At 36.5% G+C, this 22,732-nt stretch overlaps 1 protein-coding gene across 2 annotated transcripts in view; it reads left to right on the plus strand.

The window, feature by feature from the left end:
• AKAP6 (A-kinase anchoring protein 6) overlaps nucleotides 1-22,732 on the plus strand; it is a 258,121-nt gene that overhangs the window by 209,148 nt on the left and 26,241 nt on the right. For both annotated transcript variants that reach the window (XM_063290024.1, XM_063290025.1), the window contains exons 11-12: nucleotides 4,721-4,945; nucleotides 16,856-17,071. In XM_063290024.1, the coding sequence (XP_063146094.1) occupies nucleotides 4,721-4,945; nucleotides 16,856-17,071 (441 nt within the window). The remainder of the gene's footprint in view (nucleotides 1-4,720; nucleotides 4,946-16,855; nucleotides 17,072-22,732) is intronic.

Raw genomic sequence — 22,732 nt, forward strand, 5'->3', positions numbered from 1 at the left:
TCGTTGTATCTGTCCCCTGCAAAAAGAATTTCAATGCAGTGTGATTCAGCCACACACAAGCAAGCAATAACAATAGTCATAAAAATCAGAATAGAATAACCAAAAGAAAAATAAGCAACAGAAGATAGCACTCTCATACAATCTACAATCAGAAGGAGGGTTAATCAGTGTGGAATTCCTGTCCAAATTCAAGTAAGTTCCACCATCCAGGAGCTGCAAGTGAAAAGACTCTGTTCTACATACCTGCTGATTACAGTTCTGATGGCAGTGGCAGAGCAAACAAAGAACAAAGAGGCACATGTGGGAGCATATTGCTTTTTAAATCACCTTCCAGAAGATAGCATTTTGAACTGAGCTTAGAATCAAACTAGGAATTAATTTAATGAAATAAGAACGGAATAACACATTCTGAAAAATACCCCCATCAGGATTCTCTGTAAGCTACCATTTTTGACATTTTTTTAGACAAGCCCGCATGGAAAGTTTTCACTAACTAATATGTAGCCAAAGTACATGGACAGGGGCAAACGCGTGCAGGTAGTGCTTTAATCAAAACTATGGAAATGTTGTTGGTCCACTGAGCTGGGCATCATGGAATACTTTGTAACTTTTTTATATTGCAGTATTTTAATGTTGCCTTGATCTAAAGGTGCAATTTTTCAAAAGATTCTTTGATTCATGAAAGGTGGTACATGCACATAAGTTGGCTTTTTGCATGGTAGCTGAGTAGGAACCTTGAGCACGGAAGTCTTCAATGCAGAGAGTTCTGAGAAGTGGATCTCTGCATGGACCTGTGGGTTGAGTTCAAACTGGCAAAAGAATTACAGATACTATGCTGTACTCCACCCTCAGCAGGTTGATCCATGCTATTAAAGCTCATCATACCAAATATTTGGTATGATGAGCTTTGATAGCATGGATCAACCTGCTGAGGGTGGAGTAAGATTATGTTTCAGATAGCTGCTTTAGGTATTCCCAAGTTTTTAATTATGCTCAGCAGCAATGGTACTTCTGCTTTTGTTTCTTTTGTTTTCATTAGGAAGAAGTAATCCCCATGTCATATAATAGTTCGCACTTTCCAAGTCCCTTCCACTAGCAAGGAAGATGCTGTGTGATGTGGAAAGGACTATTTTATATCAAATTCAAATTCCCCTTGGGCATACAAAATTAATTGTTCATCTTTTTAAATCAGTGCATTTGAAGAACAATCCTAAATTCCTGGTTACCCCAGTAACATATACAGTCAGTCAGAAAAGCAATTAATCAACTTTCCTTCATTAAAATAATCAGATTTTAAAACAGAAATAAAAGACCACTCTGCCATTTAAAATGAATTTTAAAGGTCCTTTCTTTTTCTATCAAGAAGCAATTTTATATTACTTTTTCAAATTAATTTCTGCATTTACAAAAAAAGTTGCTTTTTCTTCTTAAATGAAATTTCATGTCTAATGAGCAGTTTTTGATGGAGTTTTCTTTAATTTAATAAGAAAACTGTGGAAACTAACAACACGATGCATACTGTTTAATTGGCATGATTACTTTTAATTGGCATAAAAAAATTAAAGACAAGGATTTTAACTTCTAACAATGGTAAAATAGAGAGATATGGTTTTTAATATTACTTTCATCTAAGGTGAACAGTGTGGAATGGAAATACATTAGAATGAAATGTCAGTGGTGCGTACAGTTTAATCTGTGAAATTTTGTCCCCTGTGCTGAATATTACTCAGTCTCAATTGCATATTAAACAACCCTATCAAGGCAGGCATTGGCATCTGCTGTGCTGACACAAATTGTGAATTAAATGAAATTGATGTCCTCTGTCGTATATTTATGAAGACGGACCATTCTCTGAAGTATTCTGTTTATGAAGAATTTATGATTGCAAACTGTTCCAGAACAAAAAAGTGGCAATAAATTCTTTTTTGTGACCCTACCCACCAAGGGCATTGATTTCACCTCCTGCTGCTACTTTTGTTACAGCATAAAAACAATAGCTAAAGCTGGATTCCACCGAGAGCCTTCAAATTATCAATATTTGAGCCATCCAAATAGAAGGGTGTTGCCAAGAATGCTTGTTTTATTCTATTATGATCTCCCAAAAACATAATTTGCACAATGTTTGAGAATAGATGAGTATCTGTTGATTTAATTCAGTATATATTTCAAAGCGTATTGTTAGACTGTTAAATTCTCAAAACACTTATTTCCCATTTCACTGATTTGAATGGGACTAATCCTAACTTACTCTCCTTTTAATGATCCACTGATTATTGCAGGCAAGGAAGGTCTAGCTTTTAGAAGCCTTGATAGCAATAAATCCACTTACTGTGTAACTTCACATAATTCTAAAGTAACCCGAGTCTTTGTAATTACAATCAAAACCAAGTCTTTAATGCCTCATATTTGGCTATTATCTAAATAAGCCCAAGTGAAACTGAATACAAGCAATTTTATATGCAAAATTAGTGGTGATGAATGAGCAGATAATAGCCTAATAAGTAGAAATAGCCAAGTCAATAATGATAATAATGCATACATACATCTGCATCCGTCTCCATTTTTCAGATTCAACAGCAGCAAAGATTGAACTATTCTTCAGTGATAATTCTGCCATGTTAACACTGTTTTAAAATGATGTTTGTTGCAGTAGGTTGGCTTGGACACAAGAAGAATGCTAGCTGCATTTTAGATTCCTGCACTCCCATTTCCACTTTTTTTTGGAAATAAAAGGATTGGTGGGTGCACAAGAGGATTTGTGAGAATCTCTCCAGAATCAGAGAATTGGCATCAATTGATTGCAACTACCGATGCATCTCAATAAATTGACTTCTAACTCTGCAACCCAAGAGCTAAGATATCTGTTAATATTAACCCTATCTGTACAACAAATCAAAGTGATTTTAAGACAACTTGCAATGGATTCTGAATGGAAAATGTATTAGCAAAACTATAGAAAAATGTTTATCCTATATATTTGAGAGCTATTAAATCTTCAGAGTCTGTCATGCCTACCACATATAGTTTTCCCAATTACCTTGGCATACGGTCCTTTGCTCTGAAATACACCAGTGCTGAGAACCAGAGCAGGTTATGATACCCAAATCTTAACTAAGAGATAAATTTACCCGATTTTGAGATATCAGCAAATATGTATATTTTCCAGTAAACTCCAATTTGTTGTATTTTTTCCCCTATTGGTTTTTATATCACCATACAGTGTGGCACTTAATCAGTTCCCCTTATGAAGCAGACTGTCCTTCTGCAATTATTATTTACACAATGACTAGATGATTCCCATGTCCCAGACCATCCTACTTCATTGAATATGCATTCAGTGATTACAGATGCTCATAGTATTTGAAAATTTGTCTACTTATTTCATGAGCTCATTGTTAAACAAATACAAATAAATAAAAGTACAAAAACACAAAATGTATAGCTATATTAATGTATTAAAATTAGCATTTTAAATAAATAATTAAGTAAACTGACAGTAATTGCAGTAAACTGGAACCAGATTTAGTCCTCCTTGGAAACCCTACTGAAAGCAACTGTTAAGTTAAATTCCACCAATTTCAGTATATCTACTTTATGGATGCCTAAGTCTCATCCCTCCAATGTACCTATTTTTAAGTGCCATTATTATAAATGATTTTAAAACATCCCATATATTCTATTTCATATTTCATTATAGTTAAATTTCCTTGTTATAATTTTAGTACGTCTAGATCAGTGTGCAATCTAGATCCTTCTAGTTCTTTTAGATCATAACTCTGACAAGCAAGAATAGATCATGTTTTTGGAGATTGGGGGCTGTATTCCAAAGCATGTGGAGAACACCATGTTGCATACTTAGATTATAATTAATTTAAATTATAACCCACTGAGCCAGGTAATCAGTTCTCCCATCATACAATTTCATATGCCTTATTACATACGAAGTTTTTAAAAATGGGTGAGATACAAAATGTTGCAGCAGAAGGCATTTTTCTTTGGGTAGGAAGATACCTCCCTCTTTGCATTTCCTGTCTACTGTCTCCTAGCTCTAAATCCTCTTTGCCATCATTCAAAGTATATCTAGCCCCTCAACAGAGACTTTTAAAGAAAGACAGGTAATTGTAATGGTACTGAGAGGACAAGTAGGTCTTCAGTCATAGGTCCACTTGCATATTTTGGAATCCAAATAAGTTCTTACTAAAACTCTTCTCTAGAAAAAAAAAACAGTGGCACTGAGATCAACTGAGATTACTAGGTTTTGCATCAACTAAGCCATCATGTGATTTGTTTGATTTTGGCTTTTGTGTGAATCAAGCCTATATGATTTGTGAGCCATGGGTCATAGTTCAACATATTATGTAAGTCTAGCATTGTGGCAACTTCAACAAATCATAGCTTAGCATCATCCATGTTTCAGCTATGTATAAAACATTTGACTATATATCCATAACAGGTATAATATAACATAACCAGAATATTATACCCAATAAGCTTTTGTTGACAACCAAACTTCTTTGAGAGTTGTTCACCCCAAAGCAATTCAGTTATCTGTATGGGCTCAGACAATATTTTTTAAAGAGTCTATTAGAAATAGGTTTAAACATACAGTAAATCAGGAGTTAGAGTGGCTACTTTCTAGCCAGTGGCCAGTGGCCAGCTGTTAGCTACGTGTGCTTTAGAACCTTAGATTAACCTATGTTTTCTTTCTCTGTTGCATTAGAAAACCCTACAAGAAAAGATTCAAGACACATTGGTAGGGCACAGTGGGTTAGGGCCACGTGACCTGCTTTCCCCTGAAAGTGGCAGCCTGGTAAGGCAGCTGGAGGTCAGAATCAAAGAACTGAAAGGGTGGCTGAGAGATACCGAGCTTTTTATCTTCAATTCCTGTCTGAGGCAAGAAAATGAAGGAACAATGAATGCGGAGAAGCAACTGCAGTACTTTAAGGTAATAAAAAAGCATTGATGCAAGTTGGGTTGATTTTTGGAGCAATATAAAATATGAAATGCATATATATTTAGTACTATACACTGTACCTGCATATTCAATCATGAACACATAATTTCTGCACATTTATATGAAGACACTGCCTTTTCTGTAACAGAACTTAATTTTAAAAATAAATCTTTCTGTACAGAAGCATTTGCAAGGACCAAAATAATTTCATCTTTACATCTTGACTCCTTAGAACTGTCTCATTGTATTCAGTACTGAATTCTGTATATTACATCCAGCTTAATGAAGACTCATTGTTTGATTTTTTAGTGCCTAAAGTTGTAAATTACTCTTGCATAAGTTTAGCATAAATAAGAGAAAAAGGAAAACACATGCAGCTGGTTTTGTATTAGTACAGAATAGTGACCAATTGGTAGCAGTTAACCAGCACCCCAAGAAAGTCCCTTTGCTGTTGCCAATTAACCAATATACAGGCATAGACTGAGCCATGGTAATCAATAAAAATGTTGATCAAGGATAGTAACTGTGACACCAGAGTTTATCTATATCTCACATTAATTGTATTGTTTTATCTGAATCAGGGATGGGCTTTGTACCTGCAGAGAGTGAATTCCTGTGAGGCTAGCATAGACAATGTAAAAGAATAATAGGATATGCCATTCAGCAAATATGGGAGGATCAAACTTGACTTTGGGGGTACTCAGAAATTGATTTTTTTTAAGGGAAACACAGAATGTGACCTCACCAACACTGTGCAATAGTTGTTCCTTTGAGTCCACATAGGAATTGGTGAACCAGGAAAAGGAAAAGGAGAAGTCAAAAGATTAAAAGCGCAATTATTGAAGAAGAAATTGAGCATCAGATATCCATCTGAGAGGGCAAAACACATGTCAGGAGGTAAAGTCCTTCTGCTAGATAGGTAGACAAGTCCTCAAAAGTCATCAGTGCCTTCAAAGATGTTTTGTTCTGATTGGCCATGGTCCATCCTTGCCTAAGCTGTTCTGCTGCTAAAGATTGAAATCCCCCATCACTCAGTTCAGTTTGGGACTGTGTGATGGAATGCATCCCTGAGGAGGGGGGTAATGTGATGGATCTCAGAGCTGAGGGAGGAGAGAGTGCATTCCAGGGAGTTAAGTCTTCTCACAGCATTGAGAGCATTGGCAGATCGACAAAGAAAGTTAGACTGGCCCCGCCCTAAAGTTTTTCCTTTAGACCAGTTAGGATACCTTTAGTCTGGCAAGATTCTGTATATGGTAGGAACAATAAAGAAACTAGAGTTGCAACTCCAGCTCAGCGTGGCTTTTCACCAGTTTTCCTGACAGACTGCCTCAGGAAGTGTTCCAAATTTGGGGTCTCTCTGATGAGCAGAGAGAGATGCCGTATTTTAGCATTCCAAGTGTTCATACCACTTGACTTCAAGCCACTAGCCCCATTATGGACATCAGCCAGGCTCCGTATTTATTATAACTCCTTCATTCCAGGATATACTATCACCAGCAAATTTATGTTCATGAGGAAACAAAAATCATAAACAGAATGCATTAACCTTATAGAAGGCTATTTCTGTTTCATAAAACCATAATGAATAGTAACAGTGGTAACAATCGTTACTCAGTGAAGACATTCAGCAGAGATAACACAAAGCTGAACAATCAGAGTCAATTCTGATACCAAGCAGGCTCTGGTAAGGAGAGAGAAACATACATCAAATACCATTCAAGTACAATCAACAGCACAGGCCTCATACAATATTGCAGGAAGAGCAGAACTAAGATAGATAGATAGATAGATAGATGATAGATAGATAGATAGATAGATAGATAGATAGATAGATAGATAGATAGATAGATGATAGATAGATGTAGATAGAGATAGATTATGAGAGCCAGTTTGGTCTAGTGGTTAAGGCAACGGGCTAGAAACCAGAAGCCAGAGCATTCTAGTCCCACCTTAGGCATAAAAGCTGGCTGGGTGACTTTGGGCCAGTTACTCTCTCTCAGCCCAACTCACCTCACAGGGTTGCTGTTGTGTGGAAAATAGGAGGAAGAAGGAGTATTAGGTATGTTCACAGCCTTGAGTTATTTATAAAAATAATAAAGGCAGGATAGAAAATAAATAAATAAATGATGATGATGATGATGATGATGATGATGATGATAGATCTCATAGCTTGAGTTCAGGCATAAGCACCATGAGAGGACTAATGCAATATTACCAGAGCAATAGATAGCAAATGCAACCAGGCCTAATAACCAGAACTTCACTGCTGTATTTGAGCTGCCAACTAATAGCCTTAAAAAGATAACTAAAGCAAAAGAAAAGTGTGAAAGAATGACACATTCTGGGTCTTGTTTGTGGGGTCATTCCTCAGGTCTACCCCACTTGTATTTCCATCTCACTATGTGTTTTTCCTATGAAGACAAGGGAAGGGTTATGTGAAATTTAATTTAAAAATTAACTCTTGTCCTATTAAGGCTGAATAGCCTGCTTATAATAACCTGAAGTGAAAAAATTTACAGGACAGAAGGAGGAGGAAGAAAAAAAACTGAAGTTAACTTCCATTCAGTCATACTCTAGAAATGAATGTTTCTCCCAGGAAGGACCATATCTTTGTGGCAGAGATATCCTTAATGTAAATCAATCCTTGGTGTTTGCAGGTAGGGCTGGGAAAATCTTATATTAGAAACCCAGGAAAGATATTGCCAGTAAGTGTGAAGCATTAAGCTACATAATAATCTGACTTGTTGCAAGCTTATTTGTTATGTTCCTGAATATATTAGGTATTGATGGGTAAGAATTATTGAGGCAGCTGAGAAGTAAATATCTGTGGTTCATAGGAAAGGTTGATATGGATTGCTGTTAAATAATGAGCTGTTTAACTATCTGGTGAAGCATCTGGAACTTTAATATCACACAACCGTATAAAAACCCATGCAACTTTATCAAAAAGTGCCTGCAACTACAGCACAACCAACACAAGCTATAAAAAGGGTAACACCACCATATGTCAAAAACATCTCAGAAACAACCAACAGATTATTACAACCACATGGCATTACTGTAGCAGACAAACCAACTAAAGCCCTCCAAAACGTCTTAAGTAAACCAAAAGACCCAGTAGCCCAAGAAGAAAAAACAGGAGGCATCTACAACATACAGTGTAAGGATTGTAAGAGCCACCATGTAGGACAGACAGGCAGAAGACTAGCATGAACACCGACTAGCAGTCAGAGGACAGGATGAATACTCCTTAATGTCACAACACATGGATAGACTCAATCATAGTTTCAACTGGGAAACTGTGAGTATCCTAGACCAAGCCAAATCCCAAAATGCTAGGGAATTCCTAGAAGCTTGGCATTCAGACAAATTAGCCATCTAATAGACACATAGAGACACATAGAGCTAAACCACATTTTCACACCATTCAAAAGAGGCAATAAAAAAGCTAAGAATCAAACAAAAAGACCAGAACATTTCCTCTCCAGAAACCAACACTCAAATAAGCAGGGATTAATACCAATTAATACGAGGGCATGAGTGACTGTGAGCAAAGCCTCTCGGTCTAGGAATGGGTGCAGCTGGCGCACAACCCAAAGGTGTGCAAAGGCCCTCCTAGCCACAGCTGCCACCTGCTCTTTGAGCAGGAGCCTTAAGTCCATGAGGACCCCCGGATTGCTCACCAGGTCCGTCTGGGGCAGTGCAACCCCATCCAGGACCAAAGATGAAAAACCTTACCACTGGGAGGCCCACCAACCCAAAGCCACTGAGTCTTGCTTGGGTTGAGTCAAAGCCCATTGCACCCCATCCAGGCCCTTACAGCCTCCAAGCACTGGGTCAGGACATCCATGGCATCACTCAGGCAGTCTAGGGTAGATATATAAAGCTGAGTATCATCAGCATATTGATGGTATCTTACCCCAAACTGTCGGATCACCTCCCCCAACGGTCTCATGTAGATGTTAAATGTGCCCAAAATATAATAATTTGAGCCTGATCATTTGTGCCTCAAGTGGATCTCTGGACTTATTTGTTCAATCATCCATTTTTTTCATTTTCTCGGCTATCCCTGGTATTCTCAGGGATTTTCTCCAACACCAAATTCAGAAGTATCAATATTCTTTTCTATCCTGCTTCTTCAGAGTCCAATTTTTGCCTCCATAATGTCACAAGGAAAACCATTCCCTGAACATATCTGATCTTTTTAAGTATGAATATGTCATGTCATCTGAATATCTTTTCCAGAGCCTTCATTGCTACCCTACTAAGTGCTAGTCTGTGGTATATTTCTTGACTGCTGGTTCCTTTATTGTTGATAGTCAATCCTAAAAGTCAGCAGCTGTCCACCACCTCAATATATTCGATGTCAGAAATATGGCTGATTGCTGAACCTGTTAAATAGCATGTTTTAATAGATTGACAAAATTGTATTTTTATTCCAGTGAGACATAGTGATAGCTGCCAACATTTCAGTAATAATATAAGGAATTTGTATCTATTAGAATTTTCTTTCAGAACAACTTAATGTTCATATTATGTTATATGATTAGAATTTTAATAGATTTTTTCCAGAGAGATATAGTAGACTACTAATAACATAGGAACATGTGCTAAATATCAGTACAATAAAGAATATTCTTTAAATAAGAACAGTTTAAAAATTACTTAACCCAGCATAAGATGTAACATAAAGAAATTTTTAAAAAAATCATGTTTGGTTAATCATTCAAGACATCTCTGTCTATATGATGTACTTTTGGAGCCAAGCTGAGATAAATATAGATGCTACTTATTGGCTAGTGGTGCAAGAAGTTTAATTGTTTTCAAGTAATTTAAAGTATTTTATACTGTACATATATACTTATATTTCAAAGCTTATAATTTGACAGGAGTAGTTATCGATAAATTACTTAACCTGAATAGCAATGACTCAAGGATAATTCTTAAACAATCAAACATACTTAAAATAATTTTACGTTAAAATGGTTTGATAGCATTTGTATTTTTTCACATGTGAATGGACCAAGAAGGGAAAATAAGGTCTTGATTACAAATGTGGATATTTTTAATACTAAATGTCGCATGTCATTTCCAAACTTGTCAGTGAGATCTTGCACTCTTACAAAAGAATCTTGGCAAGGGAGGTTCACATTGCAATAATTTGGTGGATAATAGCATAAAAGGTATGTTTCTTAAATTAAAAAAAAAAACAGTTCACTTTTTTGAAAAAAGAACTCATGATGTCTTTTAAACTGTCATTCCATGTTCCTGACTTGCAATTAGGTACTATTACCAAAATGTCATTCTGAGGTTTTCCTTCAACCATCATCCTAATAAAAACTGACAGCAAGCATATTATAACCAAACTTTCTCTCCTATAATTACAATGAAGAATTTCAAATGGATTAATAAGGGAAATTCTACAAAAGAGTTCCAGGGAAAGCTATGAAAACAGCAGCATGCTTTTAAAGAAACACTCTGTAATATTGGCAAGATGGATGACGATCAGGAGACAAATGTATGAGCAAAGCTGTTTGGAGAAAATAGTTTTGTAGTGTATGATATATATTATGCAAATGAGCTTATTAGGACTCTCATCTTTTATTATTGGTGCCCAATTTAATAGAGGCATTTAAAAAACAATATTTCTGCCTGACTCCTTGGACAGAAGAAGATACATTGATATAATTGAAAGCAAATGATTGCATGTTGTACCATTTAATCATGTCATTTTTCAGTGGCTGTTTCTTGTGTTCCATTGCATGCTTATCGAATAGTTAGTTTTAGTATAGATTAGGTCTCACTACTAGCAATCAAGCATGGCTTTGTTTTAGGTAATATTTTCTTTTAACCTTGAAATCAGTTAAAACACCCATATTTGCTAATAGTTTCTTTAAAAGATGACATGTCATAATTCACTTCAAAGATGTGACATTTGTTTTGTTTTTGTTTTGAGAGATTACTTATAATTGGCTGTACTTTTCAAGCTCTGGTGTACTTTGTTTATGAAGTATAGTATACACAGCTAATTTTTAAGTTAAAGAAATCACCATAGGATAAATCAAAATATGGCTAAAATATTAACTGTTAATACCAAATTCAGCTGATGTATGCAAAGATGCCTGTTTATAACAAATATAAAAATACTGATGGTACGGAGACTGTACACCATGCATATATTTAATACAACCTGGCTATCGAACTGCCCTAATCCATCTCCTTTCTAACAGTTTTTAGAAATAGCACAGGGGATGAACAAGTAAAAGGCTGTAAATTACTTTTAGGCTGTAATTCTATCCATACTTACGTGGTCATAAATCCTATTGAATTCATAAGATTTATTTCTGAGTATACATGCTTAGGACTAGATTTTTTTGTGTGACACTTCGATGAGTAAAGCCAGGCTTTTTGCACCCAAAGCCATGTTTGCATAACCCCTAGTCCAATTAAGCACTGGCCTCATTTCAAATTTCCTACCTTTGATAAGAACCGCCCCTTCCATAATGCCTCTGCTCTAAGATAGAGAGAGAAATGGATATCAGAAACTTTTAAAAAGTCAGAGTGAGAGAGAATATTCCCCCACTCCTGGTTCTGGTCAGGCTGACTTCAGTTCCCATTCCCTTAACAGAATTCAGCCCTGGGCAGAAAAATGGTTTCTTAGCCCTCCTATAGGATAGTCACGATCCCCATTCCTGCAAGAATTCTACTCATTTTCAAGCAAACACAAGTAGAATTTTCATTCAGATTTTCTTGTTCTGCAGTGAATCCTTAGAAACACCCAGGTATGACAAATGCTAAGTCTGCTTCTATGAGTAAGATTTTGAGAGTTTTCTCTAAGGGTCATGACAGATATATCATTTATAGAACATTAGGATCTCTTTGGAAGTACTCTCAGCACTGATAATTTATAAGTAACTCTCCTTCTCTGTTGACTATCTCTGGAGAGACAATAAAAGTTGACTGTGAAGAGTATTGATTAGCTGGAGTCAATAATGAACGCTCTATCTCTCCTTATATCGTAAGAAGTTTTGTACATCATGGGAACCTGGTTTCAGAGAAGCCTTAGCAGCATTTACTGTATTGCATTAAATATGATGATGTGCAAGAGGAAAGCCTTGCAAATGTGGAACTGGATATATGACCAGAACATCACTGTTTTAAGCAGTGTCTAGTTTGCTAATGTATAAATTGATCATGTAAATTGCAAAGCTGGCAGAACTTATGTATCTGTTTTAATACTACTTTTGCCCTTCAGTTGAATGTTGTCATAATAATAAACCTGAAGAAAGTAAATGTGGAGGGAACATGTGAAAATGATGCACTACTATAAACTAAATAATTGTAGTTATGAAATTTGTCATTCAATCCTTTAAAGATTCAGAAATATTAACAGGAGGGAGAGAGATCCCTCATTAAAGCAATAATGACATTCTGTCTATTATAGAACTTAAGCAGTGGAAACAATTATAGAATGCTTTTTATTAATAAGTAGAACATTGTATGAAATATCCACCTATGCAGTGTTACTCTACAATGAAATGCACTTAATCATTAAGACATCTTCTAATGAAACCTTATTGGAATTAATATTTAGAACACAAATATTTTTAAGCATTAAAACACCCATTGTAAGTAGGATTGAATAATCTTGTTTGCTCTTTTTCATTAATAAGCAATCTGTTAATTGTTAGAAACAGAGCAATTGTTTAAGAGAATACTGATTAATAATTCAGCCATATTATGAATACAATCATAATTTTGTTGAAGACTTTTCAATTTAAAAATGGCTTTCATATTATTTAGCAACATAAAAAAGAATATCGTTACTAAAAATTCACACCAGTATCTTGATTCAAGAATTCAGATAAACACAGATAAAAAGGATTATATCTTTCATAGGTACCAAATGTGTTGAGTATAATTTTCCTGTTATTTTTCACCAATTTCAGAGTTTAGATTTCTTTTGGAAATGGCAGTATCAGTTAGGAGATAGCAATAATCAGTCTTCAGGTAGCAGCATTAATAAACAGCACAAATATTTTTCAGAAGGGTTTTCTTATCAATTACAATTCTCTGTTCCTAGTCTGTTGCCACCACATTCTCTCTAATAAGAAATACAAATTGCTCGAGTGATACCTTAGATTTTTCTCATGAGTTCTGTATTTTCATCCATAGCATTGTGCAGCAGATGATGTCATCTTACGAAGTTTAAATTACTTAGTAAGGGCCTGAATGTGAAGAATATACTATAATATGGTAAAAAATACACAGAACATTGCTGTGCAGTAAATACTGAACTTAATCCAGAGCTGAAGGATACATCTGAAGAATATATCTGGAACATGTATCTTTGTTCTACTTCAAAAGTGTTAAAAATATAATGTTGATCGCAAATCTTCACATGAACAATGAGTGATGTGGAACGGATCAGCCAAAATACAAAGAATTTCAACGGGACACACAAGTAGAAAAGAAGTATTGCTTAGTATGAATTACAGATTGAAATTCCTTTGTATCCTAGATCTTTCTATTAATGTTTTCAGTAAATGAAATACAAAATAATGAAGCTACATATGCAGCGTTTCAAAAATTATAAAAATATTCACAACATTACAGAAGTAGTGAAATCATTCCATAATTGTAAACCACAAGTATTCAAATGCAGTGTGGCTAGATTTTTGTTAGCTATTTTCCTTTATCATCCAGCCCAAGAAAAAGAAGCGTATTTCAAAAACTAGCATCTTCATGCTTTGTAGTTTTATGTGTTTCTAATAAGTCATTCATTTACTGACATTGTGACCTTTAACTATCTATAAATAATGTGTGTGTGTTCACTTACTAGTGACAAGGTGATCTTTCCTAGGAGGGAAAAGTAAAATGCATATCTTCTCTGTTCACATCAGCCCCCATGAATAGTGGGGTAGGGTGGGGTGGGTGAGAGGATTTTCCCCTCTGGCCATTTGTGATTTTGAAATGTCCTTGTTGTTTTTAAGAGGAAAGAACATGACTACACCTGCTTGAAGCCGACATACCCAACAATTCAATTCAACCCTCTGTCTGAGGAAGGGGACCTTCTCAAGAGAGGCATATGCATATCTCTATCTCTATCTACACCATTTACATCATCTACATCATCTACATCCTATATCCAGTGATATAAGTTGTTATATCCATCATAATGGATTGGGGCGGCTTAGAATCTCATGAATAAATAAGGGCTGAAGCTGTGAGTGCAATCAGTGATCTGAGACCACACAGTATTGTTATGTAAATGTGCAGCAGATTTATCTAATTCTCATGACTGGGAAAAGATGTCAAAAGTCTGTTTACTCGAAAGGACAGAGGAAAAGGCCTAGGATTTAAAACCTGGTTAGAGATATTTATAGTGAAATCCCAGCTTAATGGACCTTGACTTAGATACAGTGGACAATTTTTTTCATTCGGTCCCCACCCCATTTAGTGTCCATTGTCTGTTAAATAGAGGTTTTCCAGCAAATGACATTATTGACAACAATTATGTAATAATGCAAATGGCATAAATTAATGCAAATAACACACAACCATAATTTATGGCCATTCAGATTTAATGGACATCCTACCCCCTTTAATGGGTTGTTACACTGAGGTGTACGCATACACATATTTATCTCTCTGTGTGATATCAACTCCTGGGTTTTGCAACAAGCAGATCTTCTGCATTTATAATTATTTTCTGCAATAAAAAGATATTATCTAGCTATGATGAGTCTGTGAAGCTTCTGCTGTTAGCTAATAACTGAATATGGGACTGATTTTCTGGAGGCTCAAAATAATCTTGATTGCTGTGGTTAGTGTGAAGTCTGACAAATGGATACAGAACTTCTCTGTCTACTGACTTGGAAAGCTCTGTTTAAAGCTCTAGCATTCTCTATTTTTGGTGATGGTAGATTTATACCTGAGAACATTCTGCAAATGTAACTTCATCTTCTGGGCTCCCGAATGATAGAATGAGTCTCCAATCCATACTAATTCTTTGTTAGATTATTATACCAACTGCCTCAGCAGTTTACAATAATAAGTTATATCAGAACACCTGAAATATTAAAACAATTAAAATCAACAATTAAAAAGCTCTTTTAACAAGGTGTTTGCATGACTTTTTAAAAAGTAAAGAGATTAGGCCATCAGTTTATCATTACAGAGAACTAGAGCTCCCACAGAGAAAAGGCTTGATAATGAGATGCTATGGGACAAGTCATGGCAATTGTAGACAAATCTTTCCAGATGATCTCAAAGACTGAATGGGTGTGTGTGTCTTATGAAAAGGCATGTTCTCTCAAGTTGCCTGGACCCAAGCCACATAGGGTTTTAAAGTAAAAAACAGCCCTTTGTGTTTTACCTGGGTATAGCTACTGTAATGCTTTTCACAAAGGGATAATTGTGTTCTCCTGAGTTCTGTACCAAATTCTCGATTAGAACCAAGGGGAGCCCCATGTAGATTACACTGTAATAGCCAAGTCTGGAAATAAGAGTGTGTGCATCAATTTAAACTAATTCATATGGCATTATACATTTATTTATTTCAAAGATTCTTACGCTGCTTAAGTCCTTCAGACTCTAAGAGTTTAGAGCAGAGAATCTGTACAGTAATTACAATAATATCAAACATAATCAAAAATATAATCAATTCTATAGCGTATATCTCTAGATAGTATAAACCATCTGTCAAACAATCAGTAAATTCCATTAATACTGATAGTGCCCACATACATCTCATAATTAGATTCAAACTTAATTCTACTATCCCAAAGGCTCTTCAAAAAGCCAAGTTTTTAACAGCTTGCTAAAAATCAAGATTGAGGAATACAGATCTTATTTCTGGTGGTTGGGCATTCTACAAAGGGGACGCTTCTGCAGAAAGCACTTGTTTCTGAGTCTCCTCCCATCATGCCTCAGCAGGTACTCTCTGCAGGCACACTTGGATGGGCAGCATCTATTGGAAGGAAGTGATCCTGTAGATAACCAGGCTGCAAGCCACAAGCAACCATACCCAAGAGGAGACACTTGTCAAGTCATTGATTATATTCTCATGTAGGCTTTCTATGTGGTCAATCTTATCCAGAGGATAAGACAATCACATCTTTCTCTCCCTCTCCCTCTCCCTCTCTCCCACCCATCCAACCATCCATCCATTCCCACATACATCATGCAGGGTCCCTCCCCACCTCCAAAATGTAGTCTCTTTACCAGCAAATCAATTATTGCCATAACTTAGGAAGTGGCCTACAGTCAGTTAGAACTAGGATTCACCACTCTAAATAGAACTCTGTTTTGAAATCTATTCCTGATTTAAGCAAGTGTCCTGAACATCAGAAATGCTAGTCTTTCTTTGGAGCTTTCCAGCCTTTGGGACTCTGCAGCAGTTTCCTTCCCTTCCTCTCCCTCTCCTGCTGATGAAGCAGTGTAGAATTGTCCAAGAAAGCAACTATTTTTAAAATGTATATATTTTTGTTAGAGAACAATCTTTTTTAAAAATGGCCTCAGTGAATATAAATGAGTTAAGCCTATGGCACTAGCAATATCACTTCTAAAAAGACTGAACAAAGAAGAAACACATCACTGGCATAGTATTTTCAAAATTAGCTATCCAGCTTCAGAGGAATACATTTGCATTTTGATCTGACTGTTGTTCACTCAAGAACTGCTGCGATCTACAAACGATTCTTGCATTTTTACATGTAAAATATATAGTTGTTGAACATACAAAATGTATATGTTTGTTTTATATCCCACCTTTCTCTTTATACAGAAACTCAAGGTGGCTTACAACAATCAAAACAAAATGCAAAATGTAAAAGATGACCATAAAATCAATTAAAATAAATTATGGTATATTGACATTGACCCTTCTTCTGTCCACAGTCTCTGTGCTGTGAAATCAAGCAGAGGCATCGAGGGGTAGGCTCAGTGTTACGTTTGTGCCAACACCTGCTTGATGATCAAGATACCTGTAATCTGAATGCAGACCACCAGTCGATGCAGCTGATAATTGTAAATCTCGAAAGAAGGTGGGAAGCTATCGTCATGCAAGCAGTCCAGTGGCAAACTAGATTGCAGAAGAAGTTGGCAAAGCATCCAGTAAGTGATACTTGTCTTTTCCCCCTCTTCCCATCCATTCCCATTGGACCTGTTGTTCCATTGTCTCAACCTTTTTATTATGCTATATTCAGGTACAATAGGAGCCAAATAATTTGTTTTTGGAACTTTTTCTCAAAATTCATGTTTTAATTTCCTCAGTTGATGGAATCAACTGATTAATGGGCTGGGCAGAAACTATTTAAAACATTAAGATTTCTGTATTTTATATCATGTAATTTCTGTACTCATAAGGCGCTGAATGGAATGATTTCTGGAGAATTAAAATCAATGGTGGATAAATAACATCAGCCCTTCTTAAGATTCAATCCAAACTTTTTTTTTTTTTTTTGCAAATCAGGGGTTTCTTTTAGCATCTGGGATTGGCCTTTTTTAAGGATCATTTTCAGTTACAATTGTGGTAGGGCATGGGGCAGGGGCATTATGACATTGTTCAAGTCTATGGAACCTATTTTCCAGTTCAGAAAGGGTTGCAGTTTTAGGTAGACTACACTTACCCAGAGCTGACTGCTAGTTCATATCTATATGCTTCATGTTCTTCCCTCCTCTGGAGCCCCATTGCCAACCTATATCATTAGTAAAATCACAGAGCAAGGAAAATATGAGGTCATAAATGTTGTATTTGAGCTTGGAATATTAAATCTAGAATTGTTTTACATCTAATCTGTTTCCGCCCACCTTAGTACAGACCATTCATGTCATCCTTGGCAAATATTAGTTCTGCCCTTCATTTTCTTGGACTTTTGCCATTGATTGAAAGGGACTATTTGGTTTAATAATCTCCAGGTTTTTGACTAGTATTCCTAAGGCAATTCAAAACATTTGTAAAATAAAGAGCAGAACTTAAGAATAGTGCTGCTGGAGAAGGCAAGACCCATCTTTGGCCGGCATTTTGTTTCTCAGAGTGGGCAATTAGATGCTTCTGTGGCATCTACCACACTTCTTCCCCTGCCACTAGTATTTGGAAGCCAGATGTGTTCAAGTCATTGGTAGACCATGAATATATTCAATCACCTTTTAAAGCTAATGGCCATCAGCATGCCTGGTGGCAGTGAATTCCACAGGTGAATTATGCTAGAAGCGCTTTGTGAAGAAGCCGATGTACAGTATGGTTGTTGTCTTTACTGAATTCATCTTTGCCCCCAGCAGACATTTGATTTTGCATGAGCAGCACACTGGAAGTATGGGAAGTCCAGCTAACCTTGCAGAAAACCTGTTTCTGTTATTCTCCTTTTGTTCTCATACAGTGCAGCTGGTGAATGTATGAAGTGTGGCCAGGAGCAAAGATGGTGATTGTTTTTGTTTTATCTCACTAAAAATACCTGCAACTAGCAGTGAGCTATTCTGTTTGTGTTGTGTTGTGCTTCCATTTCAATTTTACCTTCTAGAACGTACTGCTCCCTTTTGCCTCAAGCAGAGGCAAGAAGCAGCCATGGAAAAACCCCATGGGCTGCTGGACACACAAGAGTGCTGCTGCTAGTGGGATCCAGTCTTCCCTTTCCAAGCACGTGACTGCTGGGGGTACTGCAGTACCTCTAAATATGTGTTAATTAAAGGCAAGTGCTGTCCCGCAGCAGGAACAAAGTAGCCTTGTGACTCTCTTTGGATAGGAATCGATTGGGAGGTGAGGTAGACGGAATGTACAAGCACTACGTTTTCTTTGTGTCAGGACTGGACAGAACTTCACAAGCTCCACACTCCTTTGTTCCCACTTTGCCTGGGGAAACCTAGCCTTGTTTGTGGGGCTGAATTATCTTTTACCTAGTAGGGAATGTAACTTGTGTTTTGCCAAGAAATGGCAGCTATTAAAAATTCTCGCTAGATTTGATTTGGAGTGCAGACGATATTTTTGTTTTGTGGAGACTTCTTGCTACAAACATATGCACCATATTAAAACATGGGCCTTCATATGTATGTATTTCTCCCATGATGAAAGTGTTCTTAGAATCCGAATGCTCTGGTTGGAATTGAATTTCGTTAGCCTCTGCTGCATTCACTGTCTCCCAATTCCAAGCTGGCATTTTACAGCATTTCCTTTCATTCAGTTCCTGTGTAGTCATTTCTTGGGTTGATCCCAAAATTGCTTTCTCTGCCTTGTCTATTTCATTGAGCTTGATACTGTGCCAGTCTTGGCAAATGAATAGTTTCCCTGGGAAACAAAGTTTGTGTGTGTGTGTGTGTGTGTGTGTGCGCGCGCGCGTTGGTTTTTTTTTTAATTGAGGTTGTCCAAAATATACTGTGATATATAAAACAAAGCGGATGTGTTTACATCCTTGATGGCATCTTATTTGATATTGGTAAGAGTCACTGATAGGGAAAAAGTTGGCTTGGATCATTACATCCTGCAGTATGGAAGATCAGGAGTTACTTCCATCTTCTTTTCTTTAAAGTGCTCTCCTAACATTTTCCTTTGTCCAATTTTTATCTACTGGCATTCTATTATTATTGCTCAAAGATTTAATTGAAATCCCTTGTAAAGAGCTAAGCATTTTGTCATCACTGCTTCTTGAACGGGTGTTTAAAAGAGATTTTAAATGATTTGCTATTTTAAAATATTTAAAAACATAAAAGTAAAAGATTATACAGAAGCCCCACTGAGTTCAAGTCAGAACTGAAGTTCTATGAGGTAATGTTTTCATATTCTGCAGGAGTTAATTTCTAATAATATATTTTTTCTCAGAATATTCCAGTATGAGGTTTGATGGGTGGGTGGAGCTCAAGAGTGGTTGGTAACATATATCTGTATCAAACGACAACTTTATGTTCTGATATATGTCAGTTATTTCCAAGTACTGTGGCTTGATAGCTGGATAAGGTGGTAGAAAACATAATTTTTAGCTTAATATGAAAATAAATCCCACCTCCCAATCATTGGTCTGTTTATGATGAAAGGACTGGTGATTTTGAGATCCCAAAGAAAATTTATCTTCTTAAATAAATCTGCCCAAATAAGTGCTTCTTTCATGCTCTTGCATCCATTTTCAGATGAGGAAGGAGGCCACAACTAGATCTGATACTAAAAAGATGGGTCCCAGCAAAGGCATAAATAAATGAATAAATAAATAAAGCAAGCAAGCTCCATTGCTTCTGCCTATGATCCTGAAGACTCAGATCAGAATTCCAACCATTGTGCCTGCATGAAGACAAAGAACTATATTAAAGGCCAGAGGGCAAAGGTACACAAGATGGCACCTTTGCTGGAAGTTTTAGCTCAGCTTTACTTTTTGACTTCAACTGTAAATATAGCTGCCAATTATCATCTTAACTGTTAATAGCTTTACTAAAGCCTTGCAGTCCAAGATACTCCCAAAGTTTTTGACTGCTCTGAATGTTATTGCTTAGCATCTGGCCTCTCTGTTTAATTTCAATATTATTTATTTCTTCTTCTCCCCCTCCCCAGCCCCCAAGTGAGGAAGGAATAAGTAAAGGAATTCCAGGTTGGGACTATACTCTGGCTGTCCAAAATCCCTTCTCTGGATGAAAAGCTCAGGCTGATCAAAAGACATGTTTGCTGCTTGTTATCTTCCTTTCCCTGTGAGTCCTGAATTTGCTTAACACAACCAGTGTTTTCATATTTTCTAGGAAAAGGAGTTTATATTTTAGTTTAACTTTTCCGAATTTGCATTACTGTATAATCCTTCTTTTCCCCCCTTTTAAATGTGCAGCTGCTTTAAAAATAAAATATCCCCACCACCACATGGCTTGTCATTTTTGCAGTGTGTGTGCCAATTTCTCAACATTCCAAATGTGTATATCATCAACAACAACAACAAAAATCCCTTTACTTTATTCCAGTCTGAATCTAAGCAAAGCATGGATTACAACAATTGCCCATCTTAACATTTGCAAAGAATGGTGACATTAGTAAGCAGCACTAAACTGATTCAATCCATCCAATTGCCAAATTGCTAATCTACTAATCTTGCAAGCTCGCTCTCCTTCTCTAATGGTTCCAAAATATGTTACTTGTGCATGTGATCCATAAGGATCTCTAAACTATTCTTCTTCTGAGGAAGCCATTCCAATGTGTTAAATTAAAACTCACAGAATTCTTAGCCAGCATGACGAATGTTGTCTGAGAATTCTTGGAGTTGTCAGTCAACACCTTTGCAAAGCAGCATTTTGGGAAGGATGCTCTAAACTCTGGATAGTAAACTAGCTATGCAGTAAATCAGGACATCTTTTTCTTAGAATAAACTATTCCATTTTAATATTGCGTGTGTGTGTATTTGTATCTGTGTGTGTGTGTGTGTGTTTTATAGCCGCTTCATTCAGTATTTTATATTCTGCTGAAAACTTTCCAGTACTGTGAAAGTGATATTTGAATATTCCTTTAACTGAAGGTAACTGAAAGCTAAATGTTTTCCCACCTGAAACTTGGAAATATTATTTAAAATGTTCCTAATAAACACACATAAATATGAAATATTTTGTATTTTTATACTTGATTTTGAAAAGGAAATGTCAACTGAACAAGTGGCCCTCACATGTATTTTTCTTGCTTCCTTTCTCATCTTTTTCCACAGGCCAGTTTATTTATTCTACCCTTATATTCTATCAGGGACGCGGTGGCGCTGCGGGTTAAACCGCTGAGCTGCCGATCGGAAGGTCGGCGGTTCGAAACCGTGTGGCGGGGTGAGCTCCCGTTGTTAATCCCAGCTCCTGCTCACCTAGCAGTTCGAAAACATGCAAATGTGAGTAGATTAATAGGTACCGCTTCGGCGGGAAGGTAACGGCGTTCCGAGTCGTCATGCTGGCCACATGACCCGGAAGTGTCTATGACAACGCCGGCTCCAAGGCTTGGAAACGGAGATGAGCACCGCCCCCTAGAGTCGGACACGACTGGACTTTACGTCGAGGGAAACCTTTACCTTTACCTTTACCTATATTCTATCACTTTTTTCATTCCCTGGCGAGAATGGAAACATAGAAGGCTTAACCAGGAATTGCTTTGATGCTTCTTTTGTCTCCCACTCAGAAAAAAAAAAAAAGACAGTGTGAGGTATTCAGCCTTAGGTTTAAGCTACCCATCCAGCAGTCAGATCTTCTCTAAACCCATTCTTTCTATATGTATTCTTTACACAGGTACCATATTCCTGTCCATACTTTCCAGGAACTGAGCCAAATGGGCTGGGTACACATATTTTTACTAATCCAAAATGTTTGGTTTTCATTTAACAAGTTGTGTGAATCCTGCTGTTATGTGAATAAATTAATGGGATGGTCCATAACCTAATGCATTATGTGAAGCCAGCAACTGTACTTTGTTTCATAAACCATGGTTAAACAAACAAGGCATAATGCAATAGGTAAATCCAGTCCATGGTCTTACTTCTAAGTGAGTTTGCATAAGATTGTTCCTTAAATATATTTTAAAATATAAGAATACATTTTTTATTTAACCAGTGGCTTGAATCATAAAGCTGAGAAAGAACTATTTAAAAGAAAAATAATATGGCACATATTATTGTATGTGCCTACTTTATTATTATTATACACTTTGTTTGTTTGTTTGTTTGTTTGAATTTATAGGCCACCCAATACCAGTGGACTTTTGAAAGGACTATTGTCCTTTTCTATTCATTATCTATGATTTCTCTGACCTAGCCTTCAGATCTATCTCAGATAAAAACCTGCTTGTTT

This window comes from Candoia aspera, chromosome 1, assembly GCF_035149785.1.
Source record: "Candoia aspera isolate rCanAsp1 chromosome 1, rCanAsp1.hap2, whole genome shotgun sequence".
Taxonomy (NCBI): Eukaryota; Metazoa; Chordata; class Lepidosauria; order Squamata; family Boidae; genus Candoia; species Candoia aspera.